Consider the following 20978-nt stretch of genomic DNA (forward strand, 5'->3'; position numbering starts at 1 on the left):
TAGAAAATCAGCTTAGAGAAACGAGTATTTGATTTAAGCCTAAAGATCCCAGTCAGTCAACATTTTTCAGTTATCCCCCCTTTCCATGGATCTTCTTGAACCTTTGTTTTGGCTGTCATCTTACCAAGCAGATGTCAAGTTCCAACCATTCCCAGATGCCCCATTGTCAAGTTTTTAAGGCATAGCAAGAGCCAATGGGGAGTTTGACCCCCCCCCCCCGAGTCTCTTAATTTTTGTGGACTTGAATGAGACCCTTCACAAGGCCCTTAAAGCTTCAGGGCCCTTTCTTCCTTGGGCTGATACCTAAACAATCAATAGATTTATCAAGGGCAATGTCATCTTTGAGCCAAGCATGGGGCCCACTGCTGCCCTTCCTCTCACTTTGGCCGCCAGGATTTGGATTCTGTTGTAGGCTTTTGGGAGAGGAAAATGCGTTCTTTCTGTTGTCAGAAGGTTCAAAGAGGATGTTACAGTTAAGACCTAGATTAAAGCTGGAGCATTATCATCGTGTTTTTTACTGGTCTCAAGTGGAAACCCAGCACTTAGGGGATTTCCTACCTTGTAAAGCAGAGGGAGCTGCCATGTTGGACGTTCTGAGTGAGAAAATGGCCCCCGCAGGTGTGTCCATCCAGCGCGGCCCCTCCTCCTGCCTAGTCCCCCGAGGATCCAAGCGTGACAGGGCCCTGGGACAAGAGAGGCAACTGCTCATTTCTTTCAAATACGACTGGATGATCCGGCCTCTCCCTACATTTGATAGTTCTCAGAAGTGGTAGGAGTGCCTTAAAGGACAGGAGTTAACCTTCTTTTCAGAAGCACCCACAAGCAGTGGGAGCCAATTGTATTTTAATTTATTGGACTCTAGAAAAGGCGGTTTAGTAGTTAATCCAGATAACATGTGTCTTCCTCGAAAATCATCGGACTTCGGCCTTTAAACACCTACACGGTTTGTGAGGCATATCCAGTCTACATATGGCTCAGGCTTCAGTGAGCCAGCCTGCTTATGTGGCCACCGTGGCAGAGAGAGAGAGAGAGAACCAGAGAGAATACCCCTTGCTCTTGGCTTTCGGAGAGGGTGGGGGTATTCTCATCTCTGTGGTGTGGAACATGTGATCATGGTACTGCAGAAATTATTTCCAGCATAGGCAGAATTAGATATGTTTTTTTAAGGGAAAAGGTTTCAGAGTGAAAGGTATTTTACACATTATTTTGTATAGGGTAAGGTTTTACCTGATGGTGGCTGTTACTGGTGCTAGTTCACCTTCTTTTTTTTTTTTAATTTTTTTTTTAACATTTATTTATTTTTGAGACAGAGAGAGACAGAGCATGAACAGGGGAGGGGCAGAGAGAGAGGGAGACACAGAATCCGAAACAGGCTCCAGGCTCTGAGCTGTCAGCCCAGAGCCCGACGCGGGGCTCGAACTCACGGACCGCGAGATCATGACCTGGGCCGAAGTCGGATGCCCAACCGACTGAGCCACCCAGGCGCCCCTAGTTCACATTCTTTTGATACGCATCCCTGTCTCATCTTTTCCTTGCAGACGTTCATGTCTTCCCACAGTGCTCTCCGCAACACTCTTTGTATTGCAATTTTTTTAGAAGGCGCTAGATCTCGGATTTCAAATGGGAGGTGAATTGAATGACCTGGACAAATCTGGACAGAATTCTGCTGGGTTTCGTACTAGTCGGATCGTTGGTTATAATTCTGGAATCCGGCGTGAATACTGAGTAATTGCCCTTCCTTGGATTTAGAGACACGTCCTGCCCGTCCCACTTCTCCCACCCCCAGGCCGTCACTCAGCGCCCTATTTCTGCAACCGGTTTTAAACTCAGGTTCCTTTTGGGAAGGGCTCGGGACACTTCTAGACCCACCCTTCTAGAACTTTCATTCTACTCTTCAACAGTGATGCGTGTTCCAGTATTCCAGATTGGGAGAAGAGATTTCTGGGGTACTAGGAGATCCCGTGAGATCGTAGACCCATATTCAGGGGTCTCCAGACGCCTCTCACAATCTGAAGAAGTATATTTTGAAGAGGTTGATTGTGTGCTCCATGAGGGCAAAGATTTTGTCCATCTTATTTGCCATGGTGCTTGAACTTTTGTGGAATTTACTATATACTTTGCAGTCGATCAGATAGGTAAATACATGACTTTCATTAGTAGGCATTGACTTCCATGCAACTATCTTGGACCTAATGTTTCCCTCTTGCGATGCTATAGCCCTCTCACCAAGAAACCAGAATCCTTCACGTGGTTCTCTTTCTTTCCTCCCCCCTCCCCTTACCTCCCTCCGTCCCTCTCTCCCTCCCTCCATCCCTTTTCCTTCCTTCCTCCCTCCTTCCCTCTTCCTTCCTTCCTGAGCATTTTCTGTTTTAAAACAGCTGTTTTGAGATATAACTGACACACTGTAAAGTTCACCCATTTAATGTGTACAGCGCCATGCCTTCTAATCTGTTCACAGAGCTGTGCAATCATTGCCCTAATCTAATTGGTTCAAGAAACATAGAACGCCAGATGGAGCTTGCTGCGAGAAAGACCCAGGTTCAAATCCTTGTTTCTGCCACGGACAAGCTGTGTGATCTTGGGCAAGTGTCTGAAAAATCTGGTGCCTTTGTTTTTCGTAGCTGTGAGACGATTCATCAGTCATAAAGTTGTTGCAAGAAAAAAATGACACGCTGTATATGAAGCACCTAGCTCAGGGTATAGCACAGAGGAGACAAACTTCCTTTCCGTCCCCTCTGTGATCCCGACACCCTTCAGCCGCTGGTCCAACCCAGAATGGTGAGCAGGGACAGAGGTGGCTTTGACCTGTGATGTTCCTGAGCCACCTTCATCTGCCTCAGAAGCATCCAGAAGGGGTCTTGAGAGAATGGACACTCAGCAGTTTGCCTGCCAAGCCCCAGGGTACCACCTGCTCTGACCAAGGCATCACCCAAGATGCCTCACTTTCCGTCCATCAAGCTGTCCTGCCTTATTTAGTTATTTAGTTAGTTATTTTTCCACAATCTCAGATCAGTGGGTTTGCCCTATCTCTAGAAAACCCTGCAAACATCCCACTTGGACTTTAGTAAATCGGGGTCTTTTTGTCTTCAGTGCTTTCTTCTATCAGTGCAGCCATTTCTGGAGGGCTCTCAGCTCTACACGCTTGACTCTGTGATCATAGAACGTTAATGTTGCCTCAGCCCTGGAGAGCATCCAGTTAAACCCAGCGGAAGAAACTGAGGCCCAGGGAAGTGAGGTAACCTGGTTGCGTAGCTGGTTGGTAGCAGGTCAAGACTAGAATCCTGGCAGCATTTAATATGTATTTGTGGAGTGCGGGAATGCCTTTTGGTACCTTAGGTTGCCTCAGCGGACCTAGGAACCAGGTTGAAAGCTGATGGCTCGAGTTCCCATTCTGATCCCACCTCCCCGCGTCTATAAAACAAGGGCAGTCCTGCAGTTGTTAGAGCTCGCTCCTCAGGAATGAGATCAGAAGCCTTGCAAAGTGTACTGTATGCTGAGTGGCTATAATATTTATGGAGTCAACGCTGTTTGGAGACAGTGGAAATAACAACATCCATCCTGATGAGAATCTGCACGTTTGGTCCGAATCTTGTAATTCATTTTGGTTTCCCGTTTCTGAGTGCAGAGTGCTGACATTTTCCAGGCAGCTGTGGCTTCGGAGGGATCCAGACCCAGGGGATTTGTTCCCTGCCTGTGGCTAATGGATGGTATAGTTAGTAAAGGGTTCTCTAGCAAGCCCCTGAGCACGGTGGGTGGAGGGGGTGTGGGCGAGGGAGGTGGAAGACAGCAGGAAAAGGAAGAGAAAAAATTGGAGACATCAGTAAACCCCAGAATTCCTTTACATTAATTTTTAGGTTCACATATAAAATATCCAGGCCATAGTTTCTGGAGCTAGCCATTTAGAAGTCGCTGTGCCTTCCTTTAGAAAGTGCTGTACAACGTAAGAGAATTTTCTCTCTCTCCCTCCCCGCTTGACTTACCCCCGCGCCCCCGCCACCACTCCCTTCTCCTTTGTGAGCGGAGGGTTATATCCCTACTGTGCAGGGAGCTGTCTAGGTTACAAACTCCAATCCCAGGCCAGCAACAGAGTCAAAACTTTCCATCCAAAGAACTCCTAATTGAAAATGAATCGAGCCTTTCGGCAGGCCCCTCGTTTCCCCCAATCAATTTGATTTCTTGTAAGCATTTATTTTTTTTGCACTTTTCCACCTACCACACCATGCGCGTAATAATGCCTTCGCGAACATTAATGTCTTCCCCAGATACGTTTCGGGGAGAGGGTAGGGCAGGTAAGGGAAAGTCTAACACACAGAGAGTGCATTATAAGGAGCTCCGCTGAAGCAAAACTTTCCAAACATCAAGGACTTGGTAAGAAAAGGCACTTGATTTGGTTTGAGGAGGGGAAAAGGTGTAAATCACCCATGGGGGGGGGGGGGAGGGCCATTGTTTGCAAGGGGACTCCTGTGAGAAAAAGCAAGTTTTAAAGGATCTCCGTGAGTCGTGAGTGGCAGTAGCAGCCTCTGCGGAGAATGTACAAACGGAGGAACATTTCCCCTCACAAAAATCAAATGTTTGAATTCTGCTCGGTCTCCGAGTGCTACGGGCAGGCATTTCACTGCATTTTAGGGAGCAAAGGCAGGTGGTGAATTTGGACACTGCGGAAAGCAGTGAGGGGCAAAAGAAAAAAAAATAAAAAAGCAGTGCGGGGCATCTTCTCTGCCCTGTCATTCCAGAGGTACCTCGGCTGGAGACCCTGGGTGGCTGCATGGCACCGGAAGTAATGGCCACCCCCGCGCCCGCCCCACCCCCCACTCCCCACTCCCACCCCCCGCCCCAGCAAAGATTAAAAGAGAGAAGTGAAAAGCAGATGTCGTAACAGAACGAAAAAAAAATTTAGCTGTTATTTCCAAATTCACACCCCACCTTATTCATAGATAGGGGTCAGGAGCACTTGGCCAAATATTTTTAGCGAATCTAGAGTAAAAGAGACTCCAACACGGAAAACACTGTGCAGAATACAGTTCTCACTCTCCCCTCCTTTATCGTGTACTGCTTATCAGGGCTATTATTATTATTTTTTTCTTTAAGTGCTGCATACAATTAACCGGAGCGCGCTCTAATTCTTTTGTGTGATTCTTTAAAAAAAAAAATGAAAATAAACAGAAGGTCACCCTGAGAGCATCTCACCAGCCGTTGCTTTAAAATAGAATTTTTGGAAGCATTGTTGATTTCCACTTATTTTTGTTGGTAAATCCTGGGGAAAAAAAATGTATATCTTTTCCTTTAAAGTTCTAATTCAAGGCATGGATGTGAGAGTTCTGGAGGGACTTTGGGACTGCGGTAAAATTTCGTTGTCATAGTAACAGAAAGGGAAATAGGCCTAGCTCACCTGGGACTTTAACACTGCAAAAGCTGGATTTTTTTTTTTTTTTTAAGGAAAAGGACTCTGCAAGTGAAATAAATGAGAAACTTATTGTGTTTTGCAACAAAATCCAAAACATGAAATAGGTAAATGGCTGAAAAGACCACCTCTGCCATTTTTGTTGTTGTTGTTGTTCCGTGTCCTTGTCTGATTAAAGGTTCCCAATTCTAAACCTGCACAAATAGTTTATTTCAGAGGCTGTGGGCTTTAAAATATGCCTTATGAATGATAACCTCAGACCATTATGCTGCGCCTTTGTATTTTTCGGGATAATCTACAGATGGTCTGAGAGGACATTCACACTCGTTATTAATCATAAAAACCCCAGTGCCTTCGTGCACAGACCGATCTGCCTTTGGATGGCAACATACCGTTTTCTGATTTTTATATACACCGGTTAAAAATATCAGGGGCCCTTTTGTGGGTGAGGGGATACGTGTGAGGTGTGCGAGCGTGAAGGTGTGTGTGGCCCGCGGAAAGCCACGTGCGTGAGGAACCCTAGGATTCTGGGTGAAGTCATGCCATTTTTTTTTTTTACCCCGGAGCAAGACATTTTTGCGCGGCAGGAGTCAGTGCTGCCTTGGAAGGCTTATTTTTGGGAGACAGAGTGCCCTTGCAACTCGGGGTGGGGGTGGCGGGTCTACAACCAGGAGCCCAGCTTGGGAGCCACCTCACAATCCTCAACGGGTGATGGATCCGGCGGCCGGGCGTGTGATTGCAAACATCCAAATCTGCAAACTGCAGTGGGTTGGGGCAGGGTGTTTCCTTCCCAGGCGGCTGGCTGAAACTCCCCAGACTTTGAAACACAATCGCTTTCCAATCAAATCTAATACAACGCAGATCTATTTTCTCCTAAAAACTGTTTACTCCGGAGCGTAACGCGTTGCTTTCTCTCCGCAGATTCTTTCTCAAATTTTTCCTCAAGTGCAATCAGAATTGTCTGAAAACAGCAGGAAACCCGAGGGACATGAGAAGGTTTCAGGTAAGGGGCCTGCGGTTTTTTCCTGTTAAATAAGTCATCCTGTTTTCCCAGTCTTTAGCACTTGCTTCTTTTTTTTTTTTTTTTCCTGCCTTAGAAAACATTATTCACCGATGCTGCTAACAATAAAGATGACTCTAAATGATAACCCTCATCCCATAGCATTGAGGGTTTCTTCATTTTGTAGTGCTTAGGCCCTCGGCCTCTATTGCCAAGGCCCCAGGGGAGGGGCACCAACCCGTGCTGGAGATTTGATTTTAAGCCCTCAGGCTGCCCTTCGCACACACAGCTGCCCACAGCAGGAACCGTGTTCTTGATACTCCGCCACCTTGGGATTTTTCAAAGCAGCTTCTCTGTGCTTTCTGCGAGCAACAGCCTCTTCCTTCCCTTTCCCACCGATTAACTATTCAGTGGTCTCTCTCGGAGCCTTTGGGAAAGCGGCAGCCCAAACAGCCGTGGTCACTTTAAGATCGCAGCATGACAACAAGACCCACGGGGCAGTGACCCAGCTGCCTGGCAGTTAAATCTGCCACCGGTTTCATCACCCTTGCCACTGATGTACTGAGGACACGAGCTAATAAAAACACAGAGAGAGGCAAAGTATGTCAGCTAGGAGATGAGAGGAAGTGCAGTCCCCCTCGGCCCCCTTCCTTAATCTTTGAAGGACCCATATTTAATCCACCAAGAGGCTTTCCTGCCATTCACACCCCGGCGAAACATACAGCGCTCTCTTCCCCGTGGAAACATCGAAAACACGTTAGACAATAGCCTTCAAGCTTGAGACTTAAAAAAAAAAAAATCCGGCAGCAACGGAAGGGATGGGGATTATTAAACTCGTGTTTTGGGGGAGGAAAGTGAGGTTCTAGGGCCTTAGTGACCTGCCTCTAATCGCAGGAAGGATGTGATGGAACCAGGAGCCAGGAGCGTCTGTCTGCTCAAACCCCTTCCACCAGACCGCGGGTTTGCACTGTGTACAACAGCTAGGTGCGCGCTTTGCTGTTGACTTTTTGAAAAACCTGGATCATTTCTGAGCAAGGGGCTGCACGTATTCGTTTTGCGCTGGACCGCACAGATAATGTCGCTGCTCCCGCCGGAGGCTCAGAGAGCTTCTCGGGTTTAGGAACAGGGTCCTTAAAGAGTTGCCAGGGGAGGTGGGTGCACACACGGTGAGAGAACTACTTTGCAAAAAAAAAAAAATTCCTGTCATTTTTTTTTTTCCCCACCATCTGATGGCTATCGAACTACCTTCCTGGCATTGGCCCACTTTTTGCGCATTATTGAACACTATTGCCAGCCTCTCTTCCTCTCCATCACACAATTTCTTCCCCTTGCCGTATGCCGTGAAGACAAATGGAAATAAAGTGAGCTTTCTTGGGGACCACGCAAGGAGGATTGTGCAAGGTGGAAGTTTATGGTATTCCATGTTCCAAATGCAATAGTACAGCATGTCAGTCCAAAAAAAGTGTGAGATGCAAAAGAATTCCAAAGTACCTCGATGACCAGAATGACCTTGGCTTTCACTTCCCCAAGAAACAGTCGGGAGGAGAGGTTGGCAGTTTGCATTCCTATCTTCCTGTTCACTACCATCACTTCCAAAGAGTTTTGCATTTGAGAATGCTCTTATAAATGTGAAGAGGCTTTTAATAGAAAGCCTTGTCATTTTATTTTTCTCAAATTTTGGAAACGTACCCACTAAGCAAACGCATGCTCATATTTCCTCTACTTCTTCGGTTATTTACTAAGTGAGGGTTTCAACGTGTCTGAGCTTTCAACAGGGTCAGAATAAATATTGCTGATCTCAGAATGATGGCGAGTTCTCGTCCCATGTGAAAATATTTAACTTCTGCAGAGAACGAGAAAGATTTTTTTTAAGCTTGTGGGTTCTGATTGTCTTATTTTGGGGGTAGAGCTAACATCAATCGGCAATTTTCTTTTGTATTTTTTTATTGAGTTAAAATTTAGAGAACATATCATTGATCCTGTTTTAAAAAGTTTATTTGAGAGAGAGAGAGAGAGAGAGAGAGAGAGAGAGAGAGAGAACTCCAAGCAGGCTGTGTACTCTCAGCATGGAGCCCGATGTGGGGCTTGAACTCATGAGCTGTGAGACCAAGAGCCGGATGCTTAACCGACCGAGCCACCCAGGCACCCCAGAGAGAACATATCATTCATCATTTTAACCATTTTAAATTGTGCAATTCAGTGGCCTTCAGTATATTCACAGTGTTGTGCAACGATCACCGCTATATGCTTCCAGAACATTCATCATCCCCAAATGAAACCCCACACCTCCCAATTCTCTTTTCTCTCCACCCACTGGCAACCACAAATCCACTTGCTGTCTCTTGTGGATTTTTATCTTGGGGAAATTTCATAGAATTGGAATCATACAATCTGTGGCCTTTTGGGTCTGGCTTCGTTTCACCTAGCATGATGTTTTCAAGGCTCATCTGTGCTGTAGCCCGTGACAGTCCTCCATTCCTTTTAGTGGCCGGATAATATTCCATTGTAAAAATGTACCGCATTTTGTTTATCTGTGCATCCGTTGACGGACCCTTGGGTTGTTCCTACACTTAGGCTTTTATAAATAGTGCCACTACGAACATTTGTGTGCAAGTTTTTTCATGTGCAAACAGAACATATGTTTTCAATTCTCTTGAGTATATACCTAAGAGTAGAATTTCTGAGTCATACGTTAACTCTATCTTTAGCTTTTTGAGGAATTGCCAAACTGGTTTCCACAGTGGCTGCCTCATTTCACATTCCCACCAGTAATGTTCAAAGGTTGCAATTTCCCCATCTCTTTGCCAACACTTGTTATTTTCTGGTTTTTGTTTGTTTCTTTGTTTGTTTCTTTGTTTCTTTTTTAATTCTAGCCATCCTATGAAGGTGAAGTGGTATTTTACTGTGGTTTTGATTTGTCTTTCCCTAATGGCTAGTGGTGTGGAGCAGTTTTTCATGTGCGTGTTGACCATTTGTGTATCTTCTTTGGAGAAATGTCCATTCCAAATCCTTTGTCCATTTTTAATTGGGTTATTTGTCTTTTAATTGTTGAGTTCTGTGGGTTTATATTTTATATATATATAAAATATAGTTTATTGTGATTATGTGTGTTTGTGTGTGTGTGTGTGTGTGTGTGTGTATATATATATGTGTGTGTGTGTGTGTGTATGTGTGTGGGATACTAGGCCCTTATCAGATAATTGATTTGCAAATATTTTTTCTCATTCCATCATTGTCTTTTCTCTTTTTGGATAGTGCTCTTTGATGCAAAGAAGAAATGATAATTTTTATACTGTGCTCAGATTCTACTAAGAGTATAGTCTTCAATGAATACTCTTTGCATAGAGAAAAGCCTTGACTATGACTATGGGCTATCAGGGTCAAGTGGGAGACTTGGGTCAAGTTCAACATATGGAACCAAACCAGAGATTGTAGGTAATCATGGTGGTGGGGCGGGGGGCGGGTTGTGGTCTGAAGGAATGGTGACTTAGGAATTTCTGAAATACATATCTTACTCAGAATGACAAAGGTAACACTTTTAAACCATACAGACAATTACTTCATTTCTCTACTTTGTTAAGTGATCAGTCAAACATATTTCATCTGAAGCCTTCTTTTGTGGAGATTTGATCTGAACAGAATAAAAATATGAATCTCTTCTTACCAAATGACGACGCCAACCAACCTCCCTCTCCTCTCTCACCCCTCTTCTTTCCTCTGTCTCCAAAACACTGGTGGAACCGAATTCTTTTTCCAAAAATGAGCACATGAGAACAAAACCATTATATTACCTTCATTTTCTAACCTAAAACAAACCTTTCTTTAATTCAGTTCAAGTCCTAAGTATCTTGGACCTATACAAATACATATGTCTATTTATCAAAACACAATAGCTTTTACTCCTTTTTTGGCTCACAACCTATTGAGAATTTGGTAGAAGCTATAGTTTCCCCACCAAAAGCTACATTGAAACCAAGTTTTACTTAAAATATCAGGTGAGGCCAGACCTCTTGAAATGTTTCTTAGGGTTCCATGGACCCCTGATCTAAAGAAATGAAATTCATCTACCAAATGGCCGTCCTCCATTTAACCCTTACAAAGAGGACCTGTTCGCTTGGTAATTCCCTCATGAATTTTCCCATTCTCTTATAAATGCCATCTGTTCCCAGGTGGCTCTTGGATCCCTGTCCTCAGACCTCACCCTTCTCTGGAGCTGCAGAATTACCATTCTACCTTCTTCCTGGGCATCTTCTCGTGTGTCACTAATGAGCACATGTTCACAGCAGATCTCAGTACTGACTCTCTGGATCTGTGCCCTCCTCATTTATCGTTGAAGTATCACTTCCTCCACCCAAGTAGCGGTTAAATCTATCTCTCCTCCTGAAAACAACTGCAGTAGGTCCCTGCTTCTACTCCTTCCTTGTCTAGTCCATCCCCAGCCCTACTGCCAAAGTTAACTTTGAAAACATGTCACTCCTCTGCTTAGAATATAAGTATCTAGGGGCGCCTGGGTGGCTCAGTCAGTTAAACGTCCAATTTCAGCTCAGGTCACGATCTCGCGGTCCGTGAGTTCGAGCCCCGCGTCGGGCTCTAGGCTGATGGCTCAGAGCCTGGAGCCTATTTCTGATTCTGTGTCTCCCTCTCTCTCTGCCCCTCCCCTGTTCATGCTGTGTCTCTCTCTGTCTCAAAAATAAAAATAAAACGTTAAAAAAAAAAAGAATATAAGTATCTAGACAGAAGTTCAGGTTTTAAAAGGCTGAATAGTTTCTTCATAGATACACCAGGCAGTGCTCCTGTCACGCACATCTCCTGATGTTTCCATATACCCACCACTCACTAGGCACCTCTCGCTGATTTCTATGACATGGAATATTACTTGGAACCTTTCTACATAGTCACCCCTCTGCCTGAGAACCCTTCACCTCTCTCTGATTTGTGACTTCTACTCATGCTTCAAGATTATACCTGGGGCGCCTGGGTGGCTCAGTCGGTTAAGCTTCTGACTTTGGCTCAGGTCACGATCTCGCTGTTCATGGGTTCAAGCCCCGCGTCGGGCTCTGTGCTGACAGCTCGGATTCCAGAACCTGCTTCGGATTCTGTGTCTCCCTCTCTCTCTGCCCCTCCTCTGCTCACGCTTTGTCTCTCTCTCAAAAATAAACATTAAAACATTTTTCAAAAAATTAAAAAAAAAAAAGAGACTACACCTGAGTGTCACCTCCTTTGTGAGGCATTTTTCTCACTCTTCCTGACCGGACAGAGTGGTTGCCTCCTTCTTCTGTACATCATACCATTCTCTCCACACTTCTACTATACCATCGATCACATTGTCTTGTCATTATTGTTTGTCTGAGACTGTGCTGCTATGTCTTCTTAATTTTTGTATTTCTCCCCAATGCCTAGCACAATGCCAGCCATTCTGCAGAGCTCAATAAATTGTTATCAGATACATTTTTAAGAGGGAGAAGAAAAAAAGGGAAGGAAGAAAGGGAAAGTAAAAATATCTGTGGTCCCCAACGTATCTAAATCCATGGACCATACGTGCAGAAAATCACTTCTGCCCTTCTTGAAATCGAACAGTCAGGTGAAACACCCAGATTAACAGCTCAGTGAAGAAAAGGAAAAGAAATTTGTGCCTAGTTTAAGCTGACAGGCCTGTTAGACGTGATGAACCCCATCCTTTATTTCGCTGCATCGTGGGTGGAGAGCAGGCAGTTGGAAAATCCAGAAGAAAATCAAGCCAAGGCAAGGAGAAGTGAAATATGTTGCCATTTCCCCCATTCAGATTTGAAAGCACGGAAGTTGATAACAATCAGGGCAATTGTTGCCAGCTCATTCTCCTAGACAGGAGGACTGCTTCTGCTCCAAGTCAATGAAAACATAGATGCCCTCCTTCATTCACTCACCCAACCAGTATTGTTGAGGAAATTCTCTTTGCCAGGAACTATCCTAGGTGCTAGAGATACGTCAACAAGCAAAACAGATACAATGCCCTTTAGAGACTTATCTCCCGGGGGCGGGAAGGGGAGACACAGGGAAAATATGATAAATGAGTGATTTACATGGCTTAGCTCTGCTTCCCCGTGGTCTTCAAGTGACCTGCCTGAAAGCACAGGGCCCAGCATGAGGCCAGTTGTCTTCGCCCTGACTGTCAGAACCCAGTGGTGTGGTCAAGGCCAGCTGAGGTAGAACTAAGCGATACCCGCCGTTATGATAGCAGTCAGTGGGGATACTCTTCCATGTAGTTTTCAAAGTTTTTTAGAGCATCAGCTGTAAGAGGACACTAACGTCAGCAGATCACTTACTTATTTGATATTGGGAAGCTTAAAGGCCTGGGTGTCCATGATTTCCCCTTGCCTCACGAGGACTCTGTTTTTGGGCGTCTGGCTCAGTCAGTTAAGTGTCTGACTCTGGATTTCTGCTTGGGTCACGAATCTCAGTTTGTGATATTGAGTTCCGTGTCAGGCTCTGCGCTGACAGCACAGAGCCTGCTTGGGATTCTCTCTCTCTCTGCCCCTTGCCTGCTCGTGTTCTCTCTCTCTCTCTCAATAGATAAATTAAAAAAAAAACAACAACACATTTTTTAAAAAAAGGAGTCTGTTTTAAACAGGCCTGATCAGGGGCGCCTGGGTGGCTCAGTGGGTTAAGCGTCCGACTTCGGCTCAGGTCACGATCTCGCGGTCCGTGAGTTTGAGCCCTGCGTCGGGCTCTGTGCTGACAGCTCGGAGTCTGGAGCCCGCTTCGGATTCTGTGTCTCCCTCTCTCTGACCCTCCCCTGTTCATGCTCTTTCTCTATCTCAAAAATAAACTTAAAAAATTAAAAAAAAATAAACAGGCCTGATCACTGTAGAGGGCTGCAGTATTTTCCATCATATAGGTAGCACCAATTTGTCCATTAGTCATTCTGAAGTTAGTAGCATGTGCCTTGAGATATCTCTCACCCGAGCATAATATGAAATGAACTCCTTCATTTAAACCTAAAGCTTTCGTGTAGTTAGGATAAAGACTCTTACTGTCATTTGCTGAACTTTTCTGAGTGACTCTCGTATGCCTCAGGCTCACCCCTAAATGATTCCGTTTTTGGATTAGGTCCACCAAAATCATAACTTTTGTTTATACGCTGATTCTAGGGGGAGGACTGAGAAATATATACAGACAGGTCTCACCACCTGTGGCCTCAAGAGACAAACGGGCAAGCTATATGGAGGGGCACGGGCATCCATTTCTAACGAAAGGAAAGTCATCGTGGAGCCAGATTGGGAAGGACGTCAGTGCTAAGTCGATTCCTGTCTGTTTATAGGGATCTTCACAGAATCCCGGGATGGGCCTGCCAGAAGGGGGTTTTGAGGGGTACTTGGAGGGGGTGAGAGAAAGGGTTGTGCCTTGTGAGGATACATCTAGGTCGGCCAGACCTGGGAGGAAGAGATGTGGAGAGAAGGGAACGGAAGGCGGAAAGATCTCCTCCATCAGAATGAAGAAAGGAAGTGAGGCCGCGTAAGCCCTGACTGGCATCGCCGGGGTAGCTGGGTAATCTGAGAGGCCTGGGGCCCGGATACAGTCGTTACTGCCCAGGAACAACCGGGAAATTAATGTGGATGACAGAGACACCCAGTCCCCACAGCTGGGCGTCAGCCCTTAGTCTGTGTGACTAAACAACGCATGAGCGAAGGGCAGGGCTGCTCACGTCTTGGAACAGGGCCAGGATCCATCCAACAAACCCTTACGATTTCTTAACCCCCCAGTTCTTATATAAAACGTTTTAATGGCACCACCATCTATTTTCCTTAAATAAAAAATGTTGAATGTTTCTCTCACACCCATTGAAGAGGGAAACGAGAGTTTAAATGAACTCCAAATGGTAAAAATTTAATACAGCTCCAGCTGCCTGCAGGTTTCTTCAGTTCAAATCTTTCAAATCGAGAGCTCCCCCAGCTGCTCTGTGATCTCATGCACCCTTGGAAGGTTGCTGGGCTACTGAGTAGCAGGTTTAAAGCTCATAATGAAAATCACTTGACTTATGGCCTCTCTAATCAACAGGTGAGTCCATGATCTGGTGGTAAAATAAACCAGAGAGTCCAGGAAAGAATAATTATCTATCTGGAGTCAGAAAAAAAAAAAAAACCCTCCGAGGGGCTGAGGATATTTCCCTCAGTCTAGTGCTTTAAGCTCAGGGAAGGCTTTCTGTGGGTCACTTCAAGCCTTTCTCTGCTTGGCAGGATACCCTGCTGCCCCCCCCCCCCCCCAACGCGTGACCTTTGGCATCTCAAATGGGGACAAGAATCAGGCGGATAAAAGGTTTGACTCACCTCCATAGGGAATGTGTTTTGACTTCTTTGGGGAGAAAAGGGAGAGTGGTAGCAAGTAGCTCTCTGTATAACTTTTGGGAAAAGGACACGTCAGATTTCAGGTAAGTGGAAACAAAGCTTAAATGCTCCAGCATTTTAGGAGACTCAAGCTTGGGCCCTAAACCCTCCCTCTGAACGCATTCCAGAACAATCAGATGCAGAACTTCCTGGAGAGCAAAGCTTTTTTAGTTTTGCAATAAGAGTGCGTAGATTTTTAGCTGCTTATGGGGACTGCATGCTCCTGGTTTTTGATGAGCGACAGGTGATTCATGAGGTCCCCGGTGGGCAGAGTTTGGTGGAAGAAAATGGCCCAACTGAATCGAGAACTGCATCAAATATGTTAAGGCTCCCTTGTGGCTCTCCAAATGTTTGCTAGTAAAATACAGCCCTTGACCAGAACCATCCCGCTCGGAGTACGTTTTGGACGGGGAAAGCAATGGGTTCGATGGAATAAAATGAGGTAGGGTGGATGCAGCAAGTGTCTTTGACCTTTGAGATGGGGCAAATTTAGTTGTAAAGCAGGCTCCCCAATGACACGAAAGGTGGGCTGGAAAAAAAAATTGGCACTTGATTTTTGTACATATTTAATTCTTTTTTTTTAATAGTTTTTTTTTTCAACGTTTATTTATTTTTGGGACAGAGAGAGACAGAGCATGAACGGGCGAGGGGCAGAGAGAGAGGGAGACACAGAATCGGAAACAGGCTCCAGGCCCTGAGCCATCAGCCCAGAGCCTGACGCGGGGCTCGAACTCACGGACCGTGAGATCGTGACCTGGCTGAAGTCGGACGCTTAACCGACTGCGCCACCCAGGCGCCCCTGTACATATTTAATTCTTAAAAAAAACAAAACAAAAAACAGGCTCTAAAAGACAGCCATGCTAAGCCAAATTTGCAAAATATGCCAGCAGAAACTGTCTTTGGCATACGACTGCACTTATGCCCGTTAGATTTTTGTTTTGTTTTAAGTTCCAGAATGATGATTTCAGTAACCTCAAGTCACGTAACCAAACTTTTTCAGCTCTTCAAGGCCTATCTCAAGTTTCACATCCTTGATGAAAATGGTGGTTACTGCCTTCGGGTTAACTTTTCTCACCTTTGGACTCCTAGGGTATGCAACGGCCACCCAATTTGGTCTTCAATTATGCATTACTATCTAGTCATCTTTTCTGATTATGTGTAGTGTTTGTTATGCTTCATCAACTACCTGGTAAGCTCCTTGGAGCCGTGACAATGTTTTCTGTAAGTCTCCATTGCGTGTAGCCATGGAGTGTCACTGGGAGTGTCAAAAAAAATACCATTGACTGCTTGAAACATAGGGCAGTCTTCTTACTTCAGCAAGTGTCTTCTCGGGAGTTATGTCATTAATGCCATGGTCCCCCCCTCCTTTCATGCAAGCAGTCCCGCAATGCCCCACATCTGTCTCAACAGCACTCAACTTTGTGTTCTCTCCTTCGGCACTTGATCCTTAACTGAACAGAAAATTTAGCCTTAGGGAATACGAAACAGCAGCGATTGCTAAGAATTCTGGGAATTCCTTTAAAAAAAAAAAAAAAAAGATGACAAAATCCATACTTGTGGGGTAGGTGTTTAAAGGTAATTTTGGAGACCCTGGAGTCCAGTAACAAAGAAGAATCTGGTCTTTAAATCTGGTTTGAAAATACGACGTGTGCCAAGAGTAAAGTGGTGGGGAGAAACAATTTTCAGTAGCCAATTGTTTGTTGTCAGCCTGGGTTGAATTAACGGAGGCTTAGACAAAACTGTTTCATCAGAGTCCCCTTGTCGAATGTGAGAATTAGCCAGGGTATAAAAACACCAGTGGAGTATTTTTTTTTCTCGTGCTGTGGACTCCAGACTTGGTTGCCTACCACAACCAGAAGTCTGTCTTGATTTTCTCTGTCCCTTTAATGGTCTCTATGTCTCTTTCCTCCTACCACAGGTGGAAAATAAAATCCCACATAATAGTTACGCTTTGGGAAAGCTGAAATAACATATATAGCAACTGAACAGTTATAAGGGAAAAGCACATCATGAATTTAATTCCATTTCCAGATGTAAAATGTCATAAAGAATTTTTTTCCATACTTGGCAAAATATCAGGAATTTTCGAGGCCATTTTATGTAGCTTGGTGGACGCGTGTTTGTGAGTAGGTATACGAGAGCCTTCCACCTTGAGTGTGCTGTAAATGCTACGTAGTGTAGCTTTACTGAGATTAAACTACGAAAGGCCCCACGTTCAGCTAGAAGGTGCATGACCCTCACTGAAATGGAGGGGAAACGTGTCTGACTGATGGTGGAACCTGGTGTGTTTTCAAAGCAGGAGCTCTGATCCATATGGGGAGGTTTCTAACCAGTGTAATGATTCTCTCATGACGACAGACACTAGGATTCTCGTCTGTTTCAAAAAGCGGATCGTGTAGTCATTCCACCCATTTTTCATTTTGACTTCTCTTTTTCCTTCACCCTCCTGCGTGAGGCTTAGGGCCTTTGTAGGAACACCTGGGTGGGAGCTGAGACAGGCTGGCTGGGGGTAGACTCCTAGCTGGTCGTTCCTCTGACTTAAGCAATTCAACGAAGCCATACAGTTAGAGCTTTGAGAAGGAGCGATGTTAAAAAGAAAGCCAAAAGCGTGGTGTTCCAAAAAGCCAAAGACGTCTCAGAGTGAGACATAAAAAAGACCTCAAGGGTGGGGATAAGTCAGGTTGGTAAAGGTTCCCAGGCTGCATGCTATCATTCTGATACCAAAGGGACAGTTCCTTTCGTGGCAAATTGGTTGTACGGGTTAATGGATGTGCCCACCTAAAGGGTAACCCCCGCCGTGGCCTTGTATAGGCAGGAGAGACCTCTTTACAGCTCAGCTCCTGCTTTGTATAAATTATTAGAACGAGGGACATGGGAGTACTTTTAGATAATGAGAAGAAAAATATAATTTGAGGAAGCCAATCAGTTTTCTTGGGTACTTTTAGCAGATTGCTAACACAGTTGTAAATTGTGTTCTTACAACTTTCTCGTCCTTTTCAAGGGGAGATACAGACTTTTTATTCATGTAGCGAAAACTGCCATTTAATTGGCTGACTCAGAACGGAACGCACACGGCCCCTCTCCAGTTGGTCTGTGCATATTGATCTGGCTTCACCAAAACTTAGAGATCACGCGGCGCAAAATAGGGAGTTGCGAGAAGTGCAAAGCTACTGTCACTTAAAAAAATGCAAGCACTTTTGGGGCGCCTGGGTGCTCAGTCAGTTTAGCGTCCGACTTTGGCTCAGGTCATGATCTTGCGGTCTGTGGGTTTGAGCCTGCATTGGGCTCTGTGCTGACGGCTCAGAGCCTGGAGCCTGCTTCGGATTCTGTGTCTCCTTCTCTCTCTGCCCCTCCCCTGCTTGCGTTCTCTCTCTCTCTCTCTCTCTCCCTCCCTCAAAAATAAACATTACAAAAAAATTTTTTTAAATGCAAACAGTTTCAACGGATCCCTACTTCTCTTTCTTGGAAACTTGTCTTACAAGTACCATGTCATAAATAATATTGGCGTGAATGTGATCGTTTTTGCTTTTGGGTTGAACTGAAATGTTTCAGCTGGGGAGAGCTATAATTTACAGTAGCGTGGGTTTCGGATCTGCAGGCTTTCCTTTGAGAGCTTTGAGCTAAAATACAGATACACCAGATATGAGAAACAAATGAAAGCTGTCACGGTGTCAGCAGCTAAGACCGGGGGTCCACCCCACACAAATTATGGACATCTGTATTCCTAATTGGCATTCTTTCGGGCTGTGCCAGCAGAACAGGAGTTCCAAGAGAGCCTGACGGCTTCAGAAAAGACAAGGCATCAGGTTTAGGTGGTCGGAGACACTGATGAGACATCGAGGCTCTTTTGTAGGCCGTATTCTCCATAGGTTTGCCATAATACCCGTGATTTTCAGTTTCGGCCACCTCCGGATGGCAATCCTTTGTCAATCCGAAGTTTGCTGCTCCTAAAACAGATCGGCTTATGAGCCTGAGATAGCACGTAGTGTTGATGGTTATATGATCAGAGGATCGTTGGCAGAGATGCATACAAATAGTTAACAAGGTAATGGTAAGAAATGTTGACCTTGATTTGTTTAGCTAAGATGTAAAGATTTTTGAAGGTCAAAGGTGTCCTTGTGTAGTGTTTTGGAGTCTAACTGTGTCTGACCCTCTAACATTAAGCTGCTGTGGCCTGCAGTTTTGAAGAGTGAAGCTAACCAGGGGAAAAGAGAGAAGGGGGAGAGAACAGGAAATGGAGTGAGGTGTTTCAGGAAGTTGTCAGGGGTTGACTGATTGATTCCAGATGGAAAAGGTCAGCCTTCGTGACCCAGGAAATACTCACTAGGGGAAAGAAGTTGGCTTGTGGAAGGGGAAGGCCTGGGAGTGGGGCGATGCTGGAATGCACATTCTACTTCCTTTAGTCCCCGAACGTTCAGAAACTTTAACTTGTCTGAATAGAATAATATCGGTGTTGTCATCGTTCACCAGAAAACAGGGAAGGAAGTTAAATTCGAAGCTTTCAGTGTACCAAGTGGGTCTTCGCCTCCACGATGCGGTTCGTTTGCTTCCAGGAGTAGAGGGAATGCGCGTAAAAGTCAATATCGGCGTGCGCCTCCGTGTACGAGAGCAACAAACAAACATGTCTGGTTTCACGCGGTGGAGTTTGAACATTAAGTCCTCGACATTTTGCCAAGTCCGTTTCACTGACAGGCTCTCCTAGATACCTCACAGTCTAAGATAGGTTGGAGTATTAAAAATGGGAACTTGCCTCGTATCTATATATATACACACCCACACGCACATACATTTGGACATAATTTAAAATCTTGTAATAAATTTTGCAGACACTGAAATAATTCAGGTTAATTCCCTTGCTGTCACGAGAGGCCAGCGCTAGCCAGCAAGAGATTAAAATTTATTTCCATTGTTAATAGAAAATAATGAAGTGCATCTGAACCATCAGGGTATGTCATTCGGGAAATGTTCACTTTGGAACTGAATCTCACTCCACCCAAATGCACAATGATGAAATCAGCTGGCTCGAGAAAGCCCCACATTTTGTGGCAGGGATGCACGAGGAGCGTTAGAGTACAGTATGACAAGAAGCTTGTGGAATGAATTAACGTGGTCTCAGAGAGAATGCTCTTTCTGGCCACATAATCCTCAGACAGGCTAGGGTTCCCCTCACTGTGCCTAGGACGGCTCATTGGCAATTAAAGCCGGAAGCACCCTTGCGTTTTCAGGTTTTCCCACAGGTGGCAGGCATGTCCTTGAAAATCCATTCGCACACACAAGTTACAAGGGTGGTCCGCTTCCTCTTTTTTTCTTCTGCCTTCTATTGTTTTCAGAGGGCGAGCGTATACAGAGGTGAGTGCTTTCAACCTTCGTGTTCATCCTGACCCCGCGCTAGGAGACTTAGTTTCTCTCTTCCTTTGACTATGATGCCATCTGATGCTTGTCCGGGTAAGAACTTGTGCCTCTGAGCACGTGTGAGAGAGTGATGGATGTCTACATCTTACAGTGGCCACCGTACGATAGGAACTTTCTGGAAGGACTTTCCCCAGACTCCTAACGTGTTAACTTGGGCACAGTTAAAAACAGACCCGGAGCTAGACAAGGCTGCATCCCTGAATTGTGAGCTAATAGACGATAATTTTCTGAATGACAACTAAGGTTCCTTTAAGTTCATTTTGATGTCACAGAGAGGCAGGGACACCGTACCTGTGGTGCGCTCCCAAGTGAGGAGCTGAAGTGTGGGAAGGACACGTAGCTGACTAGGAACACGTTCTGTTGTCTTTCAATCTTCAGGACCTGACGTAATGCCCAACACGTAGCAGGAGCTCATTGTAAGCTTTTGGGATGAATGACTGAAGCCCACTTATGTCCCTGGAAAATTCCTATATGCCACTGTCATACCCACAGCACCAGGCTAGGTGAAATATTTTGTGGACTTATGCTTATGGGGGTTTTCTTGAACTCTATTACATTAAAATATATATTAAAAAATATTAAAGATACCATCTAAAACTCCATTTAAGGTAAAAAAAAATTCAGAAGGGTTTTCTTGGGTGGGGGTTAGGCAGTGGATAGGACTGACTGAGAAGGAACACAAGATAACTTTCTGGGGAGATGGAAATGTTCACTGTCCTGATATGGTGTGAATTACCTGAATGTATCTGTTTGTCAAAGCTGTGCAGCAAAGATTTGTACATTTCAATGTATGTAAACTTCAACT

General features: G+C 45.1%; 1 protein-coding gene across 2 annotated transcripts in view; it reads left to right on the forward strand.

Annotated features, from left to right (window-relative positions):
- The window catches only part of EBF2 (EBF transcription factor 2), a 198703-nt gene that overhangs the window by 131348 nt on the left and 46377 nt on the right, over window positions 1-20978 (forward strand). For both annotated transcript variants that reach the window (XM_023252459.2, XM_023252458.2), the window contains exon 7: window positions 6323-6404. In XM_023252459.2, coding sequence (XP_023108227.1) covers window positions 6323-6404 — 82 coding nt within the window. The remainder of the gene's footprint in view (window positions 1-6322; window positions 6405-20978) is intronic.

Source organism: Felis catus, chromosome B1 (genome assembly GCF_018350175.1).
Source record: "Felis catus isolate Fca126 chromosome B1, F.catus_Fca126_mat1.0, whole genome shotgun sequence".
Lineage (NCBI taxonomy): Eukaryota > Metazoa > Chordata > Mammalia > Carnivora > Felidae > Felis > Felis catus.